This window comes from Bufo bufo, chromosome 4, assembly GCF_905171765.1.
Source record: "Bufo bufo chromosome 4, aBufBuf1.1, whole genome shotgun sequence".
NCBI lineage: Eukaryota > Metazoa > Chordata > Amphibia > Anura > Bufonidae > Bufo > Bufo bufo.
Window position 1 is genome coordinate 177,144,308 of NC_053392.1, and position 23,830 is coordinate 177,168,137.

Sequence of the window (23,830 nt, forward strand, 5' to 3'; positions counted from 1 at the left end):
CTTTCCAAAATGGGGTCACTTGTGGGGTAGTTATACTGCCCTGGCATTCTAGGGGCCCAAATGTGTGGTAAGGAGTTTGAAATCAAATTCAGTAAAAAATGACCTGTGAAATCCGAAAGGTGCTCTTTGGAATATGGGCCCCTTTGCCCACCTAGGCTGCAAAAAAGTGTCACACATCTGGTATTGCCGTACTCAGGAGAAGTTGAGGAATGTGTTTTGGGGTGTCTTTTTACATATACCCATGCTGGGTGAGATAAATATCTTGGTCAAATGACAACTTTGTATAAAAAAATGGGAAAAGTTGTCTTTTGCCAAGATATTTCTCTCACCCAGCATGGGTATATATAAAATGACACCCCAAAACACATTCCCCACCTTCTCCTGAGTACGGAGATACCAGATGTGTGACACTTTTTTGCAGCCTAGGTGGGCAAAGGGGCCCATATTCCAAAGAGCACCTTTCGGATTTCACTCGTCATTTTTTACTGAATTTGATTTCAAACTCCTTACCACACATTTGGGCCCCTAGAATGCCAGGGCAGTATAACTACCCCACAAGTGACCCCATTTTGGAAAGAAGACACCCCAAGGTATTCCGTAAGGGGCATGGCGAGTTCCTAGAATTTTTTATTTTTTGTCACAAGTTAGTGGAAAATGATGATTTTTTTTTTTTTTTTTTTTTTTCATACAAAGTCTCATATTCCACTAACTTGTGACAAAAAATAAAAACTTCCATGAACTCACTATGCCCATCAGCGAATACCTTGGGGTCTCTTCTTTCCAAAATGGGGTCACTTGTGGGGTAGTTATACTGCCCTGGCATTCTAGGGGCCCAAATGTGTGGTAAGGAGTTTGAAATCAAATTCTGTAAAAATTGACCTGTGAAATCCGAAAGGTGCTCTTTGGAATATGGGCCCCTTTGCCCACCTAGGCTGCAAAAAAGTGTCACACATCTGGTATCTCCGTATTCAGTAGAAGTTGGGGAATGTGTTTTGGGGTGTCTTTTTACATATACCCATGCTGGGTGAGAGAAATATCTTGGTCAAATGCCAACTTTGTATAAAAAAATGGGAAAAGTTGTCTTTTGCCAAGATATTTCTCTCACCCAGCAGGGGTATATGTAAAATGACACCCCAAAACACATTCCCCACCTTCTCCTGAGTACGGAGATACCAGATGTGTGACACTTTTTTGCAGCCTAGGTGGGCAAAGGGGCCCATATTCCAAAGAGCACCTTTCGGATTTCACAGGTCATTTATTACAGAATTTGATTTCAAACTCCTTACCACACATTTGGGCCACTAGAATGCCAGGGCAGTATAACTACCCCACAAGTGACCCCATTTTGGAAAGAAGACACCCCAAGGTATTCGCTGATGGACATAGTGAGTTCATGGAAGTTTTTATTTTTTGTCACAAGTTAGTGGAATATGAGACTTTGTATAAAAAAAAAAAAAAAAAAAAAAAATCAGCATTTTCCACTAACTTGTGACAAAAAATAAAAAATTCTAGGAACTCGCCATGCCCCTCACGGAATACCTTGGGGTGTCTTCTTTCCAAAATGGGGTCACTTGTGGGGTAGTTATACTGCCCTGGCATTTTCCAGGGGCCCTAATGTGTGGTAAGTAGGTAAATGACCTGTGAAATCCTAAAGGTGCTCTTTGGAATATGGGCCCCTTTGCCCACCTAGGCTGCAAAAAAGTGTCACACATGTGGTATCGCCGTATTCAGGAGAAGTTGGGGAATGTGTTTTGGGGTGTCATTTTACATATACCCTTGCTGGGTGAGAGAAATATCTTGGCAAAAGACAACTTTTCCCATTTTTTTATACAAAGTTGGCATTTGACCAAGATATTTCTCTCACCCAGCATGGGTATATGTAAAATGACACCCCAAAACACATTCCCCAACTTCTCCTGAGTACGGCGATACCAGATGTGTGACACTTTTTTGCAGCCTAGATGCGCAAAGGTGCCCAAATTCCTTTTAGGAGGGCATTTTTAGACATTTGGATACCAGACTTCTTCTCACGCTTTGGGGCCCCTAGAATGCCAGGGCAGTATAAATACCCCACATGTGACCCCATTTTGGAAAGAAGACACCCCAAGGTATTCAATGAGGGGCATGGCGAGTTCATAGAAAAAAAAAATTTTTGGCACAAGTTAGCGGAAATTGATATTTTTAATTTTTTTCTCACAAAGTCTCCCGTTCCGCTAACTTGGGACAAAAATTTCAATCTTTCATGGACTCAATATGCCCCTCACGGAATACCTGGGGGTGTCTTCTTTCCGAAATGGGGTCACATGTGGGGTATTTATACTGCCCTGGCATTCTAGGGGCCCTAAAGCGTGAGAAGAAGTCTGGAATATAAATGTCTAAAAAATTTTACGCATTTGGATTCCGTGAGGGGTATGATGAGTTCATGTGAGATTTTATTTTTTGACACAAGTTAGTGGAATATGAGACTTTGTAAGAAAAAAAAAAAATAATTCCGCTAACTTGGGCCAAAAAAATGTCTGAATGGAGCCTTACAGAGGGGTGATCAATGACAGGGGGGTGATCAATGACAGGGGGGTGATCAGGGAGTCTATATGGGGTGATCACCACAGTCATTGATCATGCCCCTGTAAGGCTTCATTCAGACGTCCGGATGCGTTTTGCGGATCCGATCCATCTATCAGTGGATCCGTAAAAATCATGCGGACGTCTGAATGGAGCTTTACAGGGGTGTAATCAATGACAGGGGGGTGATCAGGGAGTCTATATGGGGTGATCACCACAGTCATTGATCACGCCCCTGTAAGGCTTCATTCAGACGTCCGGATGCGTTTTGCGGATCGGATCCATCTATTAGTGCATCCGTAAAAATCATGCGGACATCTGAATGGAGCTTTACAGGGGGGTGATCAGGGAGTCTATATGGGGTGATCACCACAGTCATTGATCATGCCCCTGTAAGGCTTCATTCAGACGTCCGGATGCGTTTTGCGGATCGGATCCATCTATCAGTGCATCCGTAAAAATCATGCGGACATCTGAATGGAGCTTTACAGGGGGTTGATCAATGACAGGGGTGTAATCAATGACAGGGGTGATAACCACAGTCATTGATCACGCCCCTGTAAGGCTTCATTCAGACGTCCGGATGCGTTTTGCGGATCCGATCCATCTATCAGTGCATCCGTAAAAATCATGCGGACATCTGAATGGAGCTTTACAGGGGGTTGATCAATGACAGGGGTGTAATCAATGACAGGGGGGTGATCAGGGAGTCTATATGGGGTGATAACCACAGTCATTGATCACGCCCCTGTAAGGCTTCATTCAGACGTCCGGATGCGTTTTGCGGATCGGATCCATCTATCAGTGCATCCGTAAAAATCATGCGGACATCTGAATGGAGCTTTACAGGGGGGTGATCAGGGAGTCTATATGGGGTGATCACCACAGTCATTGATCATGCCCCTGTAAGGCTTCATTCAGACGTCCGGATGCGTTTTGCGGATCGGATCCATCTATCAGTGCATCCGTAAAAATCATGCGGACATCTGAATGGAGCTTTACAGGGGGGTGATCAGGGAGTCTATATGGGGTGATCACCACAGTCATTGATCATGCCCCTGTAAGGCTTCATTCAGACGTCCGGATGCGTTTTGCGGATCCGATCCATCTATCAGTGCATCCGTAAAAATCATGCGGACGTCTGAATGGAGCTTTACAGGGGGGTGATCAATGACAGGGGTGTGATCAATGACAGGGGGGTGATCAGGGAGTCTATATGGGGTGATAACCACAGTCATTGATCACGCCCCTGTAAGGCTTCATTCAGACGTCCGGATGCGTTTTGCGGATCCGATCCATCTATCAGTGGATCCGTAAAAATCATGCGGACGTCTGAATGGAGCTTTACAGGGGGGAAATCAATGACAGGGGTGTAATCAATGACAGGGGGGTGATCAGGGAGTCTATATGGGGTGATAACCACAGTCATTGATCACGCCCCTGTAAGGCTTCATTCAGACGTCCGGATGCGTTTTGCGGATCCGATCCATCTATCAGTGGATCCGTAAAAATCATGCGGACGTCTGAATGGAGCTTTACAGGGGGTTGATCAATGACAGGGGGGTAATCAATGACAGGGGGGTGATCAGGGAGTCTATATGGGGTGATCAGGTGCTAATAAGGGGTTAATAAGTGACGGGGGGGGGTGTAGTGTAGTGTAGTGGTGCTTGGTGCTACTTTACTGAGCTACCTGTGTCCTCTGGTGGTCGATCCAAACAAAGGGGACCACCAGAGGACCAGGTAGCAGGTATATTAGACGCTGTTATCAAAACAGCGTCTAATATACCTGTTAGGGGTTAAAAAAATCACATCTCCAGCCTGCCAGCGAACGATCGCCGCTGGCAGGCTGGAGATCAACTCTCTTACCTTCCGTTCCTGTGAGCGCGCGCGCCTGTGTGCGCGCGTTCACAGGAAATCTCGCGTCTCGCGAGATGACGCACGGATGCGTCCAGGAGGAATGAATCAACCACCTTCCGGACGCATCCGTGCGTTAGGCGGTCGGGAGGTGGTTAAACAAGTGGTATGTGAACACAATAATTAGTGATTATGGATTATCACCACCGCAGCAACAACATATATGAAAATTGAATTTTGAGTGAAAATATGACAGTTATCCTTTAAAGTCAGTTGAAAATGTGATCAGCCAGGATGGAATATTTCAGAATGTACATATATGGCATGATCGACCGAATTAGTCCAATCATTTGCCAATGTGCTGAAAGACCATCGAGTCTTTTTTTTAAATCGACTGTCTGGCATGTTGCCAGCGGGATTGTTTTTACCAATGATCCAAAGCACAACTGATCAGCCACAATGCAGCCTATCACTGGTTTAGGTCTATGGCAGGCCATTTTATTTAATGATACAGTACAACTGGACAAAATTGAAACCTGTACTGTAAAGAGAACCACAAAAGAAATCCTAAAAAATAACAAAAAAAACCCTGAAATTACATACAAATGTCCAACAGATTATTACCCCTGTTTTTACTCCACAGACAATGCTAAATCTTAAAAGTTATGAAAACAGGCAATGATAACATTCATTAGCAGATGGTTCTCAAAATATAGTTTAGATTAGTCTATAAAATATGAATGAACTGGCTTCCAGCTGTTCTGCAGTCCGCAGTCTAACATTAAAACCTGAATTACCCGTATTTCGCCCTATAAGACGCACCGGCCTATAAGACGCACCTAGGTTTTTGAGGACAAAAATAAGAAAAAAAATATTTTTAACCAAAAGGTGTGCTATGGTGGGTTTTGAATTAATGGTGGTCTGTGCATGACACTATTATGGGGGATCTGTGGATGACGTACTGTCATGTGGGGGATCTGTGGATGGCACGGTTATGGGGGACCTGTGGATGGCACTGTTATGGGGGATCTGTGGATGGCACTGTTATGGGGGATCTGTGGATGGCGCTGTTATGGGGGATCTGTGGATGGCGCTGTTATGGGGGATCTGTGGATGGCGCTGTTATGGGGGATCTGTGGATGGCGCTTTTATGGGGGATCTGTGGATGGCGCTGTTATGGGGGATCTGTGGATGGCGCTGTTATGGGGGATCTGTGGATGGCGCTGTTATGGGGGATCTGTGGATGGTACTGCTATGGGGTGGGAGATCTGTGGATGGCATTGTTATGGGGCGGGGGATCTGTGGATGGCATTGTTATGGAGTGGGGGATCTGTGGATGGCATTGTTATGGGGTGGGGGATCTGTGGATGGCATTGTTATGGAGTGGGGGATCTGTGGATGGCATTGTTATGGGGTGGGGGATCTGTGGATGGCATTGAATGGGGTGGGGGATCTGTGGATGGCATTGTTATGGGGTGGGGGGATCTGTGGATGGCATTGTTATGGGGTGGGGGGATCTGTGGATGGCATTGTTATGGGGTGAGGGGATCTGTGGATGGCATTGTTATGGGGTGGGGGATCTGTGGATGGCATTGAATGTGGTGGGGGATCTGTGGATGGAACTGTTATGGGGGGATCTGCGGATGACACTGCTATATGTCATCCTCAGATCCCCCTCCTAACAGTGTACCCCAAAATACACCGTCCCTCCTCTCACCGCAGTATTTATAAACATGAATCCTCATCCTGTAACTAACGCTGCGCTCTCCCATGTTCCCATGTCCCCTGTATCCCCACAGCACTTACGAACAAGCTCCCATAGCAGGCAGAGCGGACGGCAGCAGTAACGTCACTCACTGACGTCGCGCGCCTGCTCCGCCTGCTTCATTCATAAAGTGGGCGGAGCAGGCGCTCGACGTCAGTGAGTGACGTTACTGCTGCCGTCCGCTCTGCCTGCTATGGGAGCTTGTTCGTAAGTGCTGTGGGGATACAGGGGACATGGGAACATGGGAGAGCGCAGCGTTAGTTACAGGATGAGGATTCATGTTTATAAATACTGCGGTGAGCGGCGGGACGGTGTAAGAGTACAGTGACTGCACCGGGCCCCGCCCCTAGTTCCGGACTCCAGCCCCTCCTCTCTCCCGGCTCATACATCACAGTCCGCGATGCTGCAGCGTCGCAGACTGCGATGTAAAATGGAAGCATTGGCCCCATAAGACGCAGGGGCATTTTCCCCCCACTTTTGGGGGGGAAAAAGTGCATCTTATGGGGCGAAAAATACGGTATTCTTTTTTCTTTTTTTTTTTTTAAAGCAAGTGGAGTTTCCATGCAAGTATTGGTGCAACTGTCTTAAAGGGGTTTTAGGGGATTTTACACTACAACTGGGCAGGGCACCATCTCCGAGACACTCACCACTTAGCATAGCAAAGTGTCAGCAGTACTTGCTACATACATCACAACAGCCCAATATCCCATACAATGATGTTCATGTGGCATCTGGCTGTATCAAACAGAACCACAGGTATATATACAGTATCAGGGACTACAATGCAGAGGCTGTGATTATTTGAGAAGTTTGTATGTTAAATATATTTTAAAGAATGTTTGGTGATGTTGCTCATTCTAATTCTGCCTGTGATAAGGTGATGACTGCTGAATAGTGTGATCTGTAGAGATATGCTTTACAGCAGCCAGCATGGGCCATAGCACAATAGGCAGGAGAGGAACTCATTGATGAATTCTATGGGAGTGTTAGATAGATAGATATATATATATATATATATATATATATATATCTATCAGGATTTCCGGAAGTATGAAGTCACTGTACATGTGTATAGCACACTGAAGAACTTTAGGAGGGGCCAGGAGGTTAGAAAATATCTAGCTAAGTAACAAAGAGCTTAGCTCCTTTGAGGACATCATCAGGAAAAGATGTGTCTTGTTATCACTACCTCTCTTTGCATCATACAGGTGTCGGGCAGGTGCCATGTTAGGAACTGGTTATAGGGGAGCTCGCTCATTTGTTTGTAGTTTTGGTGACTGTTACTTACTGTCTGTGACTGTCAGTACAGAGATCTTCCATCATCTATTTATCCCCAGGACTGTGACGAGGGGACACCCTCTGCGTCTGGAGGAAAGAAGAGGATTCTTTACGGTAAGAGCAGTGAGACTATGGAACTCTCTGCCTGAGGAGGTGGTGATGGGGAGTTCACTAAAAGAGTTCACTAGGGGCCTGGATGTATTTCTGGAGTGTAATAATATTACAGGCTATAGCTATTAGAGATGGGACATTGATCCAGGGAGTTATTCTGATTGCCTGATTGGAGTCAAGAAGGAATTTTTTCCCCCTAAAGTGGGGAAAATTGTCTTCTATCTCACAGTTTTTTTTTTTGCCTTCCTCTGGATCAACTTGCAGGATGACAGGCTGAACTAGATGGACAGATGTTTTTTTTTCAGCCTTATAAACTATGTTATTATGTTACCATTGCTTAATAACTTTTATGAACGCAAGTTATGTTAAGTATATTTTTTCTCAGATCTCATGGGAACTTACACTACTGGATGTTTCTCAAGTACTTGAGAAAGATCCTGGAGTGGATTGAAACAATGTATGAATTATGGGTGAATAAACACCATTTTTTATTTTTTTTGCACCAAACGAGCTAAAGTGCTGCGGAGTTCATGTTTTCTACTTGAGGTTGCTTGATCAAAGCGATATATGCTGGCCATTTACTTTTGAATTTTTTACTGCTGCTTTTTTCTAAATATATATATTTGGCTTTTGGGTGAAATTTATGGAAAACGTAAAAAAAGTTCACGCTAAAGTGATATTATATCTTGATAAGGTCATTTAAGTAGAATCAAGCAATGGTGATTTCCTCATCTCAGACAATTTATTGAAACATAAGCCAACAACAGTGGTGGGTATACCCCCACAAAAAATGTCAATGTCTTAATAACTTGTCATATGGCTTTGAGCATCAATTACAGCTTGACAACGACGTCTCATGCTGTTCACAAGTAGACTTATTGTCTGCTGAGGCATGGCATCCCACTCTTCTTGAACGGCGGACCTAAGGTAATTGAGGTTCTGGGGTACAGAGTTATGAGCCTCTACATGGCGACTCTGCTGAATCCATAGGTTTTCCATGGGATTCAGGTCTGGAGAAAGTTCAGACCACTCCATTTGAGGTACCCCCGTCTCCAGCAGCCGTTTCCTACTGATGTGAATTTGATGAGCTGGCGCATTGTCATCCATGAAGATGAAATTAGGCCTATGTTGTTGAATTTGTTCATGCAGAGGCACAATGACTGAGCTTGCCACTGTACCTATCACAAAGTTCTATATTGACTAGACACACCTACACACTGTAACACCACCAAAGGCTCATCTGGTGACAACACTGGCTGATGCATAGCGCTCTCCTTGATGTCTCCAACATCATTGGTGGCCATAATTTCTGCTCAGCGTGAATCGACTTTCATCAGTAAACAGCACTGAGGCCCCCTGGTCCCTCGTCCAGCGTAGATGCTCCCTGGCCCATACAAGACGATAACGCCCGTGCCTGGTGGTGTAGTCAGGTAGCCTTGCAGGTCGTCTAGCATGCACACCATGCTGATGTAAATGGTTTTGGTGGTCTGACGCGACACAAGGGTGCCTCTCACCTCCCTTAAATGTGCCTGGATTTGTGTGGCATTCATCATCCAGTTCCACAGGCCATTCTTCACAATGAAGCGGTCATCAGTGTGGGGATGTGGCCAAAGGATGTCCACTTCTAAGCCTTTATGTGACTCTTCCAGTCTCTATGTATCTCTGTTGCAACCTGGTGATGACACTCTGACACTCTAAGCTCAGTGGCTACTTCAGAACATCCTGCTGGAAGCCTCCCAATGGCGAGGTATTGTTGATCAATTGTTAGGTGTCGTCTTGGTCTCACAATGTCAAAATGTCAACAGCATGATCAGAAGGACTGTATAAATTCCAATTCTAATAGAACAAGGAAATGTATTGGGCGATTCATGGATCAAACACCCTGTTGTGAATTTTGCGGTTAAACTCCTTGTTATGTTAGAGAACAGAAAGTCGTGAAAAAAAGTACTGAAACATTGAACAGCTGGACATGTGCATTCACAAGTTTAGAAAAGGTCACATTAAGTTCACCTGTAAAGGTTAGAGTGCATTTTAACCCACAACCCAAACATCCCTTGAAATATATATATATATATATATATATATATATATATAGTGACAATGTGAGGTGTGCAGTAAAGTCCCGGGGAAACATGATAAAAGGGGTGTTGTTTGCATCAGGAGCGTGTCACCAAGGGGCCCGGCCTTGGTGGAGAAAAGGCCCTAGTCCAGGTGTCCACTTAAGTAGTTGGGGGACACCATATAGATAGTGTAGCTGGTTCAGCTATTTCAGGGCAGGCTTTTATTGGGAACAGGCAATGTGTTGGGTGGGTGCCTGTTCCCCATGCTCCAGTCCGGGACTTAGGGCATGCCCACGTCCAGGGATTCCATTTAATCTGGTTTCTGCAATTGGGTGTGTCTCACTCTGGAGAGTGTGCAGACAGAGGCCTGGTGAGGTTCTGTCAGCGTGGTCTCAGCTAGGCAAGGCTGAGGGGCCACGAGGCTATGCGATAGCCTGAAGTTTGGGGGTCCTAGCGACGCGTAGAGAACGAGGGTTGCACGGCCAGCGTCTGGAGGACTACTGGGCCACACTCCCCCAAAAGGTACTGGAGTTGCCACGGCCTGGAGGCTGCTGTATTGATTTTGGCTGAGGAAAGCCGGATATAATGTCCATGTGTGAACTGTGCTCTACGAGTGAGGTAGGGACGTATTTTGTTTAGGTAGCGCCTAGACGGGCAGGAGTTTATTTATGTTTTAAGTGTTGGCGGTGCGGGGACCTCACCCCACCCAGTGATGTATAACTGGACTATCCTTTATGAGAAGACGGTCAAAATAAATGCACAGTTTGGACTAGAGTTGTTGCGATACCAAATTTTTGATTCGGTTTCGATACCATGAAAAAGTATTGCGATACTCGATACCATTCGATACCACGCGAAAAAAATAAACAAAAAAAGCCACGTGCATTCCTCATTTTTAAAAATGGCGAATCGCGCAGTTTTTATTTTATTTTTTCTGTTCCGGCATTCACCACCTAGATTTTTTTTTTATATTTTAATAGTTTGGACTTTTCTGACGTGGCGATGTAATATGTTTATTTATATATTTTATATGTGAAATTGGGAAAAGGGGGGTGATTTATACTTCATATTTTAGTGTTTTTTTTTTTTTTCACTTTTTATTTAATAACTATTTCCCCCCTTAGGGGCTAGAACCTGGGATCTTTCATCCCTTTTCCTATTCACCCTGATAGATCTCTATCAGGGTGAATAGGACTCCACACTGTCCCTGCTGCTCTGTGCTTTGTGCACACAGCATCAGGGATGTTACCATGGCAACCAGGGCTTCTGTAGCGTCCTGGCTGCCATGGTAACCGATCGGAGCCCCAGGCTTACACAGCTGGGGCTCCGATCAGAAGCTGCCACTGCACCACCAATGAGGGGGAGTGGAGAGGTCCCTGTGGCCACTGCCACCAATGATTTTAATACTGGAGGGTTGAGAGGGGCCGGCGCACTGTGCCACCAATGATTTTAATGGGATGGGGGGATTGAGGGGGGGGGGCACACTGCACCACCAATGATTTTACCCCTTTATACAGGAGGCGGGTACTAGCAGATCAGCGGCAGTTAACTGCCGCTGATCGCAGCTCCCTGTCAGGGGCAGGGTGCCGGCAATGCGATTCTGCTGCCGGCACCCGCCTCCTGTATGTGTTAAAGACTGACTACTGTATGTGAGTCCAGACTTTCACTATTAGGCCACACAGAGCGGCGCCCAGCGATGTCTCAGCACTCACCATTTAGTCCTGGGCGCCGCTCCGTTCGCCCGCAGTGCCCCATTACTGTCTCCTCTCCTGCTCCACATGCTGCTGATTACTATCGGAGCGATGGGAGGAGACATCAGCTTCACTAGTGGGCGTTCCTTCTCCCTGGCTGTAGCGCTGTCCAATCGCAGCGCAGGGAAAAGGAACGCCCACTAGTGAAGCTGATGTCTCCTCCCATCGCTCCGATAGTAATCCTATCATTGGGGGCGCAGTGCGCCCGCCCCTCCTCCGCCCCTCTCTTCTCATTGCCGCCCCTCCTCCACCCCCTCTCTTCTCATTGCCGCCCCTCCTCCGCCCCTCTCTTCTCATTGCCGCCCCTCCTCCGCCCCTCTCTTCTCATTGGTGGCAGCGGCAGCAGCACAGGGGGAGGACAGCTTCCTTCTCCCCGTGCTGCTGAGAGAGAACATGAGCGCGCCGATAGCAGCGCGCTCATGTTCAGAGATACTAGACTGCGCAGAAGCGCAGCCCAGTATCGAAAAAACGGAAATCCCGGTATCGTATCGATACCGGGACAAAAGTATCGATTGGGTATCGAAATTTCGATAGCCGCAACAACCCTAGTTTGGACATGAAAATCCGTTGTCTGGTGAGATAGTGAGATATCTGAGTGTGACCCCCTGAAAAGAGACGATCCCTTACAATATAAATATATATATATATATATATATATATATATATATATATATATATATATATATATATATACATACATATACATACACTAATGAATAAAACGGTAACAACGTTTTGAACTTTTGACTTTCAGGCTCCATATCTCAACATCCACTACAGCTTCACTGTAGTTAGAACATGAGACTACCATCATTTTAATGACAAATCATCTGGCTATCTCATACATAAATTGGACTTGCAACTATTTAGCATATGATTAGTTATGCAGATTCTCGTCATGTAACTGCATTGTTACTCCTGGTGGTGGAACAATCTTTTTCTTCTTCTATACTACAAATTACAACCTGTTCTCACATTCCCTAATAGCTCAGTGTGTTATTAGGTTGACTCCAAGTGAAAGGTCACTGCTTCGAATCGAGGAACAGCCAAGAAGATTTCCCAAGAATAGAGAAACAGCATCATCCAGCTCATCGATAGCGACATGTCGGCCAAGAAAATTGCCAAACTGCATTATGTGAATGCCATGACAGTAAGAAGAATAGGAACTGAAGTCGGGCCATCCATTCCAAAGCCAAAATGTGGAAGACCAGGCAAAACAAGTCGGCTCATCACAAGGTCTATCAGTTCTGGTGCAACAAACACGGCAGTGGCTCGTATGCTTCGCAATAGTAAGATCATAGACGTCCATGAAAGCACCGTGCGACACACATTACACACAAGTCTGGAATGGTGGCCCGATAAAAGGTGAAGAAGCTTCAACTTCAATATAGTCATAATATTCATTAACTCTAGCTTGTAAAAAAGTATAAACAATGGACAGTAGAAGATTGGAAACGGGTGATTTTGAGCCAAAAGTCAATAGACTGGCCTCTGATGGGTGCAAATAGGTCTAGAAGAAATAAGGGAAAAGGGGGGCTAACGGATTGAGAAATTTAAGGAACTGTCAAGTTGAGTGGAGGAAGCTTGATGATATGCGGTAGTTTCACCACCAAGGGTGTTGAATATTTGACCAGGATCGATGGTGATCTCAATGCTGAGCTATACGTTAGTATCCTACAATACGATTTACATCATACACTTGAGTACTATAGGTATGCAAAGCCCGACATACTGTTCCAGCAGGACAATGAACCAAGTTATACTGAATCTTTTCCCACATAACTATATAATCGATCTGCTCAGCAACTCCTGCTCTACAGCTGGCTGCCTGTAGATTGCTCTGCATTTTCACAGTGACAAACCCTCTTTAATAGCCAGAAGAAAAAAAAAGGGGACTGTGAGGAATATGGAGAAATATAATTTTATGCCTGCCAACTCTCTATCAAGGGTGATGGCCATCTTGCATAGGAAATAGGCTCCACAGCTGGCCCGAGCCTCAAAGTGATAACATTTCACACCTCCAGCAGCCGGACTGCCGCTGGGGAGATATGGAGAACTCCTAGTAGAAGCCCAGTAGCAAAGCCGTGTTTGGTCTCCAAATGTACCAGGGACCCGGCCGGATCCATTAGCACCAGAACCGCCTCCCTATGACCTTCCAGTGAGGAGTCATGATCCATATTGGGTTTTTGGAGTTTTAGCTACCATACCCAAAGGGAGGGGAAATGGAACCCTCCCAGGTGTAGTAAGATGAGTGACTTACCAAGGGTTTAATTGCCTGTGCGAGGCAGTAGCTGGGGTCTTTCTTCTGAAAGGTGGTCACGATGTGTAGTGTGTTGGAAGAGACCAGGAAACCCCGCTGGCATCACTGCTAGTGTTAGGCGCGAATATTCGAATAGCGAATATTAATTGCGAATATCGGCACTTTGAGAATTCGGGAATATTTAGAATCTAGTGATATATATTCGTAATTTCATATATTCTAGATTTTTTTTTATCAGTAACCTCCCTTCTTGCTTGTGGGCCAATGAGAAGGCTGCAATGTCTTTGTCTGAGCTTAGCAACATCCCTAGCGATTAATCGGAAAGTTGCCTACCCCTTACTATATCAGAACCTCCCCAGCAGCCCTTGTATGCAGTATTTTGCAGATCTGAGAGACAGAGAGAGCAGTGTCATTACATTAGATAGTTAGTTAGTTTATATATATAATACAGACAGTTAGTGGGAGATACCGTGCTCAGTGTATGTTATATAGTGATATAGTGTAGCTGGTTCTGCTGTCCATACAGACATAGTGCTGTGATGTCACAAGTTCACAACAATATTTAGTGCACCAATCACTAATAAGTAGTCAGACCTGTTAAAATGTGAAGTTGCACGCATTGCGCCAAAATATTCGCATCATTACTGCCGATTTCGCAATCGCGAATATATTGGAGCACTCTATCTGCATATAAAGCTATTGTAATGTTCTGCCGTGCCAACCATTTTCTCCAGTCTCAGGAAACTTCTAGCAGCTTGAAAAATGTAGCTATATTGACCCACGCCTGTATTTCGCGTGCATTACGCAAATATCACATTGCCGATTTTTCACGAATACATGACGAAAATTCGACCAAATATTCGCAAAATATTGCGAATTCGAATATTGCCCCTGCCGCTCATCACTAATCACTGCCACCAATGTGACTGCAGCACCAAGGCCTACACATCTATCCGGTAACTGACTTTCGCATTATCTGCTAATTATAATTGTACTACCACCTGTATTTTCATCTCTGACCATTGTATATATCCTTTGTGTATATAGTGTTGTTGTCTAGTGTGCCCTTAAGGCGATTAAATATACAGTTTAATCTTGGGTTGTTCTGTTATTTCAATCCACGTGTCCGTGTCTCGGTTTAACGTTACATGCTACCAGGGCTAGTTCCTGGCCCAATATAATCCTGTTAATGGACCAGGCTTATATCTAATGAGGAACTGGTGGCATTCTACCAGGCTGGCAGGGCTCTGTTTCACTGGGGCAATAAAAAGGCTCTCTCAGCCTGTCAGGGATGTGAATGAGTGTTGTGCCACGCCGGAGGTCGGATGGGCCACCCTCTCAAATGTGCCTCCCTGTGCCTGTGTGGACAGGGGGTGACTGAGGAAAATTGTGCCAAGCTGACCTTACATGCTCTCCCAGGAGGTGCGGAACGTCACATCATGGTTAAAGTGAAGGCGGGGGTGCGAGGTTTGGTTAGTCACAGTGAAACATTAGGATTCAACCTATCCCATGGTTGAACTTGATGGACTTATCTCTTTTTTCAACCGTATGAACTATGTTAGGGTGCTTTCACACTAGCGTTTAAGTTTTCAGGTATTGAGATCTGTCATAGGGGCTCAATAACGGGAAAAAAACGCTTCAGTTTTGTCCCCATTCATTGTCAATGGGGACAAAACTGAACTGAACAGAACGAAATGCTCCAAAATGCATTCCGTTCTGTTTAGTTGCGTTTCTATACCGGAGAGCAAACCGCAATATGTTGTAATTTGCTTTCCGTCCTGAGATGCGGAGCAAGAACGATCCGGCATGACCCCCAATGCAAGTCAATGGGGGCGGATCCATTTTCTCTGATACAATTATTGTTCTTGGAAATATCAATTTGAAAAATAATGAAGACCAGTCTGGTTTACCTTCACAAGTATTTTGCCCTTTAAATTCTGGGGGCTGGGAAGTTGTTTGTTTTCTCCAAGTGGAATTGAAGATAAGTCAAGTTGGTCTCCAAGTATTTCTTTTAGGTACTGAGCAATTTTCCTTTGCTGTTGAATGTTACAGTGGTTTTCAATAGACAGAACTACAGGATACCTACAATAAAAAATGAATTCACATAACCAGCACAGATACAATTTACTACCACTAAAATGCACAAAATATAGTCACATGCTCTTTAACCTTTTTATAAAATGCATTCAACAAGTATGAAAAAATGTACCAATCTTAAATGGATTGCCTCACTTCAGCAAATGGCATTTATCATGCAGACAAAGTTAATACAAGGCACTTACTAATGTATTGAGATTGTTCTTATTGCTTCCGTTGCTGGGTTGATTCCTTTTTCCATCACATTATACACTGCTCGTTTCCATGGTTACGACCACCCTGCAAGTCATCAGCAGTGGTCGTGCTTGCACACTATAGGAAAAAGTGCTGGCCTCTGGTGGCCGGAAACAGGGGAGCGTGCATAGGCTGGCACTTAATTCCTGTAGTGTGTAAGCACGACCACCGCTGCTGAATTGGTTGTAACCCCTGAAAATGAGAGGGGTATAATGTGATGGAAAGATGAATCAAACCAGAGGAAATATGTACAATCACTATACATTAGTAAGTGTCTTGTATTAACTTTCCCAAAATGATAAATGGCATTAGCCAAAAGAGTTCGATAACATTATTTTCTCCAAATTTTCGTTTTCGAGTCAACCAATTATTCAGATCGGATTTCAAGTCTGCAACTTCTTGTCTTCTTAAAACTAATCTATGCCATTACTCTTTGTATACATGGGTTTGTTCACACAACATATTTGCCAAAAGAACTGGAATATGAACTCAGATCTGTGCTGAATCTGCCTTCCACTGAGCGGGCTCCTAACCGTGCCTGCTTCGCTAATCTAAAAGCAGGAGCTCTGTACAGTATTAGAATGTATTGGATCCGATGAGCCAAAGTTATTGCTTTGTGAAGTCTAATGAGACTTCGGGTAATAACTTAATAAATTCATTTGTACTGTAAAAAAGCATTTCCCGAACTCAGGTTCAGTTCCAAGTGGTACCTTGGATATACAATTTCCCTGAAAGCATTTTTGGCACCGGAGAAAGGCTTTCTTTAAAGGGGTTGTCCTCGGGAAAGGTCATCAATATCAGATCGGTGGGGGTCCGACACCCGGCATCTGCACGATCAGCTGTATGAGGAGACGTCACGCACGGGCCATCTCCCTTCTCTCTTTCTGCTCACTGCTGCAGTCTATGGCAAAGCTGCGGTGAACACGAAGAGAGACGTCACGGGCACACTGCGCGCTCCATCTCCTCATACTGCTGGTTCGACACTCGGCACCCAAGCCGATCTGATATTGATGACCCACCGTATTTAGAGGATAGGTCATCAATATTAAAAGCCTGGACAACCCCTTTAAGAAAGAGAATTTAGGCTTTATTAAAGTGAGCAGAATAACATACTCATTTTTAACAAACGCATGCTTGTTGATGGCCTCCACCACATCTTTAAAGGGGATTTTTGAGGTAAGAGTGTATCCATGGTGCACAACAGGCTCTCCGTCTGGACCATCCCAACAGTCAACTGTTAAAAAAAAAAAAGGAGAGCAGGGATGTGTTAGAAGAAGAAACAAGCACATTAATACCAGTTCAGCTGTGAGAGCAATACTTTGACACAAAACAGGCTGTGGTGCACATTGGGACAGATTTACTTAGGCTACTTTCACACTAGCATTTTTGCTGGATCCGGAAGGGCTCAGAAAAAACGCTTCCGTTACTGATAATACAACCATCCGCATCCGTTATGAACGGATCCGGTTGTATTAGCTTTAACATAGCCAAGATGGATCAGTCATGAGCTCCATTGAAAGTCAATGGGGGACGGATCCGTTTTTTATTGTGTCAGTGAAAATGGATCCGTCCCCATTGACTTGCATTGTGGGTCATGACGGATCCGTCTTGCTCCGCATCCCAGGAAGGAAAGCAAACCGCAGCATGCTGCTGTTTGCGCTCCGGTATGAGAACAGAACGGAATGCAATTTGGAGCATTCCGTTCTGTTCAGTTACGTTTTGTCCCCATTGATAACGAATTGGGACAAAACGGAAGCGCTTTTTTCCGGTATTGAGTCCCTATGACGGATCTCAATACCGGAAAATATTAACGCTAGTGTGAAAGTAGCCTAACCCAAACTCACCAGAATTCTGTCTCAAAGTAAACCAAAATACTGGGGCACATGCCGTACATTATTAATAATGTGTAGTAAGGAGGGCATGGCTAAATAGGCAGGTATTTTTTTAAAGTAAGCCAGCCCTGAGGTGGCGTAAGCAGCTTAAATAAAAACTGCAGAATATACTGAGGAACTTCAAAGCGTGAGTGACACTCTTTCAGGGTTAATAAAATCAAAGGCTCGCAAGTAAAATTAATATATTACATTCTATCACAACTCGCAGGCCAGATAAGCAGCAGCTGCATAGAGAAACATCAATCAGAAATGTCAGATAATTACTTAACAAAAGCTATATACAGTTGCAAGAAAAAGTATGTGAACCCTTTGGGATGATATGGATTTCTGCACAAATTGGTCATAAAATGTGATCTGATCTTCATCTAAGTCACAACAATAGACAATCACAGTCTGCTTAAACTAATAACACACAAAGAACTACGTGTTGTGACTTAGATGAAGATCAGATCACATTTTATGACCAATTTGTGAAGATATCCATCATCCTGGATATACATCTAATGTACATCCAGGATGATGGATATCTTCACAAATTGGCTAATATATTAACAATTGCACAAACTGATTGCTCTATAAAGGTTTACATTTGTTAATTGCATTATGAAATACTCATTCCTTTTCATCACTAAAAAATCTTAATAACTGCTAAGTGCCCTGTTTTATTACACAGATTATTTCCTGCACAAGAAATCTGTATGACTGCAGCCAAACAGAACAACAAAGCATAATTACACCATTAACAGGATTCATTAGTAAAACCAGATAAGCAACTGATAAAGCAATTAACCCGTCTACTGATGGAGGCTAGGCAAAGAACGCTAGACATGTACCAATATGATAAAATAATGTACAGGATTGTTTTTCAAGAAGAAACCGTCATAGACACTAGTTATTTGATGGCAGCAGATCCCACAGATATTGTGTGGCTCTACCTAGAAATATCTGAGGTCTACACCGACCTCAATTCTATGGGGAGGCTGAAACAAGTGGCTGACGGACAACACGTTCCCATGCTTAGCTTAAAAAGTTCCACCTATCATTATTTTTTCTGCCAGTTAAAGAGCACTTCACCACAAAATGCATGTTATAGAGCAGAAGAAGCCGAGTAGATTGAGATATATAGACAGATAGATTTTTAAAAGATTCAGTAAAACCTAATTTATAGCTTTGCTTATTTAACTTTCTGTGATAGGTATCTGTACAGGGATGAGGAGTTATCAGTGACTGATAGCATTGTAAGTATAAGGCTGGGTTCACACGAGCGGATGTCGTGCGTGGCATCCGCTCCGTGAAAGAGTGCCAAGACCCGATGCAGACTGCAGAGGCACGGAGCATTAACATGACTGATAATGCTCCATGCCTCTCTGTGATCTCTTTACTACGAAATCACAGGGAGATATCAGTCACTAACAACCCCTCCATCCAGTACTGATAGCGGTTCTCAGTCAGGTTCGGTACTGGCTGGTACCTCGGTACCAAAGCCCACTTCGGATTCCTATTTTTAAATATTTTTAAGTAAGCAGATAGGAATACCTAAGTTATTTACTAAAGTCTCAAGCAACTTCGGGAGACACAAAGTTTTCCCTCACAGAGCCAATACATTTTAATGCTGCATGGAAACAGCATTTCATACCTATAAATTTCAATCTATAATCCGAAGCTCGATTCGCTTAAACCTATTGATAACCTATCCTGAAGAGAAACCATCAATGTCAAATTACTGGATAACCTCTTTAAAAAAAAAAAAAACTGTTGCAGGAAAAAGTCTGTGAACCCTTTGGAATTATATGGATTTCTGCACAAATTGGTCATAAAATGTGATCTGATCTTCATCTAAGTCAAAACAATAGACAATCACAGTCTGCTTAAACTAATAACACACAAAGAATTAAATGTTACTATGTTTTTATTGAACACACCATGTAAACATTCACAGTGCAGGTGGAAAAAGTATGTGAACCGCTAGACTAATGACATCTTCAAGAGCTAATTGGAGTGAGGTGTCAGCCAACTGGAGTCCAATCAATGAGATGAGATTGGAGGTGTTGGTTACAGCTGCCCTGCCCTATAAAAAACACACACCAGTTTACAAGATACACCAGTTCTGGGTTTGCTTTTCACAAGAAGCATTGCCTGATGTGAATGATGCCTCGCACAAAAGAGCTCTCAGAAGACCTACGATTAGGAATTGTTGACTTGCATAAATCTGGAAAGGGTTATAAAAGTATCTCCAAAAGCCTTGCTGTCCATCAGTCCACGGTAAGACAAATTGTCTATAAATGGAGAAAGTTCAGCACTGCTGCTACTCTCCCTAGGAGTGGCCGTCCTGTAAAGATGACTGCAAGAGCACAGCGCAGACTGCTCAATGAGGTGAAGAAGAATCCTAGAGTGTCAGCTAAAGACTTACAAAAGTCTCTGGCATATGCTAACATCCCTGCTAGCTAATCTACGATACGTAAAACACTAAACAAAAATGGATTTCATGGGAGGATACCACAGAGGAGCCACTGCTGTCCAAAAAAAACATTGCTGCACGTTTACAGTTTGCACAAGAGCACCTGGATGTTCCACAGCAGTACTGGCAAAATATTCTGTGGACAGATGAAACCAAAGTTGAGTTGTTTGGAAGAAACACACAACACTATGTGTGGAGAAAAAGAGGCACAGCACACCAACATCAAAGCCTCATCCCAACTGTGAAGTATGGTGGTGGGGGCATCATGGTTTGGGGCTGCTTTGCTGCGTCAGGGCCTGGACGGATTGCTATCAAAGGAAAAATTATTTCCCAAGTTTATCAAGACATTTTGCAGGAGAACTTAAGGCCATCTGTCCACCAGCTGAAGCTCAACAGAAGATGGGTGTTGCAACAGGGCAACGACCCAAAGCATAGAAGTAAATAAACAACAGAATGGTTAAAACAGAAGAAAATACGCCTTCTGGAGTGGCCCAGTCAGAGTCCTGACCTCAACCCGATTGAGATGCTGTGGCATGACCTCAAGAAAGCGATTCACACCAGACATCCCAAGAATATTGCTGAACTGAAACAGTTCTGTAAAGAGGAATGGTCAAGATTACTCCTGACCGTTGTGCACGTCTGATCTGCAACTACAGGAAACGTTTGGATGAAGTTATTGCTGCCAAAGGAGGTTCGACCAGTTATTAAATCCAATGGTTCACATACTTTTTCCACCTGCACTGTGAATGTTTACATGGTGTGTTCAATAAAAACATGGTAACATTTAATTCTTTGTGTGTTATTAGTTTAAGCAGACTGTGATTGTCTATTGTTGTGACTTAGATGAAGATCAGATCACATTTTATGACCAATTTGTGCAGAAATCCATATCATTCCAAAGGGTTCACATACTTTTTCTTGCAACTGTATATGTCAATTTCTGATGACGCCTTTCCTTTAAGGCCTTTTTACACTGGCTGATGACTGGCCCCGAAACATTTGTCCCATATAAACATGCCCAGCAATATGCCGACAAACAAGCAAATTCTAGTGTGCCGCTAATCTCATCTTTTATACAGGCATTTTTGTGTAAACAGGGGTTGCAATGCCAACAATATGCAAACTGTATAGAATGATTGATCGTAGTAATGATCTTTCATCCCAATAAGATTGCTTCATTTAAATGTGCAAAACAAGAGTCAGTCGACATGCAATATCATCAATTGGCGCTCATTTACAGATTATCTGCACAGGTAAATGGGGCTTTTAGAAGATACTGTACCATAGAATCGGACAGATCGAATCCAACTCAACTGATTTATTTTACACAATGACAGATGCCTCCAAAATAACTATATCATGTACCTGGGTACTGTGTCACTAACCTACCTTCTATACATCGGCAGCCATCTTGTAACACCCAAGCATACATATCCACCTTTGACTGAGATAGAAGTTGGTCCCCAGTTAAATACGTATTATGAGATGATGCAATGTAATAGTTGGATAAAGGCTGCTCCATATCCTGGTAAATTTCACTATGCAAAGGGTTAAATATATCGCCTGCAGGGCTTCTCATGAAACTGGTAAAACCTTCAGGGAAAAATAAAACAAAGCACTGTCATTTCATTGGGTTATAATTTTAATATCTGCATTATGAACATTAAAAGTCTGCAGCAAACATGCTGATAAAGTAACATCGAGCTTGAGTACATTGTGTGACAAATGAAAGCAAAGAATGAAGCTCCACAAAACATGGCACAGTTGGCAGCTATTTGGAGTACTCCATACTGCCTACATATCAAGCATTATACAGAGCATACTCATGCTAACAGCCATAAACATCTCAAAACAACGTCTGCGTATAAAGGGACTTCTGTGTTCTTGCAGATTGCAAAAGATCCCTTTAGAGTTTTGCCACTTTATTAACCATCTATTCCCTAGCTTTAATATTCAGTATGGCAACAGTTATTTTTTTTTATAATATGGTCCAGCGGTCACGTGCTGTTCAAGCATATGTGACCAATGAGACTAGTGACTGGCTGCAGCAATCTTATGAACGATGAACGACACATCCATCGGGGATCGGACAGTAAAACATTTAAAAGGTGAGTAAGGTTTTTAGTTTATTTGACACAGCTTCCTGCTCTGTGCCAAAGTTTTACAAAATCTTGGAAAATCTCTTCATATTATAGAGCAGCTGAGCAGACGGATATATAGTTTTGTGTGAAAAGAATTAGCAAAACTTGTAATTTATACATTTAAATTACTGCTCTTTCTGACTTCAGTTGTACACAGGGGAGGTGTTATCAGTGATTGATAGCATTCTCAGTGTCAGTGTGTATACAGAAACAGCTGTCAGTTACTGATAGTTGTACACAGGGGAGGTGTTATCAGTGATTGATAACATTCTCTGTGTAAGTGTGTATACAGAGATAGCTGTCAGTCACTGGTAGCTGTACACAAGGGAGGGGTTATTAATGATTGACAGCATTTACTGTATAAGTGTGTATACATAGATAGCCTACACAGGGGAGGTGTTATCAGTGACTGATAGCATTCTCTGTGTAAGTGTGTATACATAGATAGTCAGCCTACACAGGGGAGGTGTTATCAGTGACTGATAGCATTCTCTGTGTAAGTGTGTATACATAGATAGTCAGCCTACACAGGGGAGGTGTTATCAGTGACTGATAGCATTCTCTGTGTAAGTGTGTATACATAGATAGTCAGCCTACACAGGGGAGGTGTTATCAGTGACTGATAGCATTCTCTGTGTAAGTGTGTATACAGAGACAGCTGTCAGTCACTGGTAGCTGTACACAAGGGAGGTGTTATCAGTGATTGATAGCATTCTCTACGTTAGTATGTATATAGAAATAGTTGTCACCTCCCCCAAGAACAATTAAATCAGAAACAGCAAAGATTTAAATGTATAAAATACAAATTTAGCTGATTTCCCCCCCCCCCCCCACAAAACTATATATCAATCTGCTCAACATCTCATGCTCTATAACATGCTGCCTGCTGATTGCTCAAATTCGCAACCTGAAATGGCTGATCACATAGTACACAGTACATTACCATGATATAAAATAAGTTATATAGTTGAATATATCTGGGCATATTCAATATGTCTCCATCAACACTAATTAAAGCTAGAGTATGCAAAACAGCTTATAGTTAGACTTTGTACATAAGGTAAGTTACAGAAAGCAATTCAACAGCATGCTAAGAAAAACTGATAAATCAAAGCTAAAGCAGCAAGGAAACTATTATATAAATGTGTAAAATTCAACATATGGATGTCGTTGAAATAATATATGGGAATGAAGGGTTAATCTAGATTTAGGACAGGCTCCTGGTACAGCTTAGAAGAGTTGGGATTAACATGTATTTTGAGCTTCAGGTTGGATAAGGACATGGGATGTTTAGTGTAAATTCACACACAGCAGATTTGTTCCAGAAATTTCTGCAACTGCCCCATTTATCAGAATGCAGAAAACCA

General features: G+C 43.4%; 1 protein-coding gene across 1 annotated transcript in view; it reads right to left on the bottom strand.

The window, feature by feature from the left end:
- PLCH1 (phospholipase C eta 1) overlaps positions 1 to 23,830 on the bottom strand; it is a 289,893-nt gene that overhangs the window by 81,041 nt on the left and 185,022 nt on the right. Inside the window, exons 8-10 of the mRNA XM_040429955.1 lie at positions 21,712 to 21,915; positions 17,086 to 17,206; positions 15,552 to 15,723 (exon numbers count right to left, since the gene is read on the bottom strand). Coding sequence (XP_040285889.1) covers positions 15,552 to 15,723; positions 17,086 to 17,206; positions 21,712 to 21,915 — 497 coding nt within the window. The remainder of the gene's footprint in view (positions 1 to 15,551; positions 15,724 to 17,085; positions 17,207 to 21,711; positions 21,916 to 23,830) is intronic.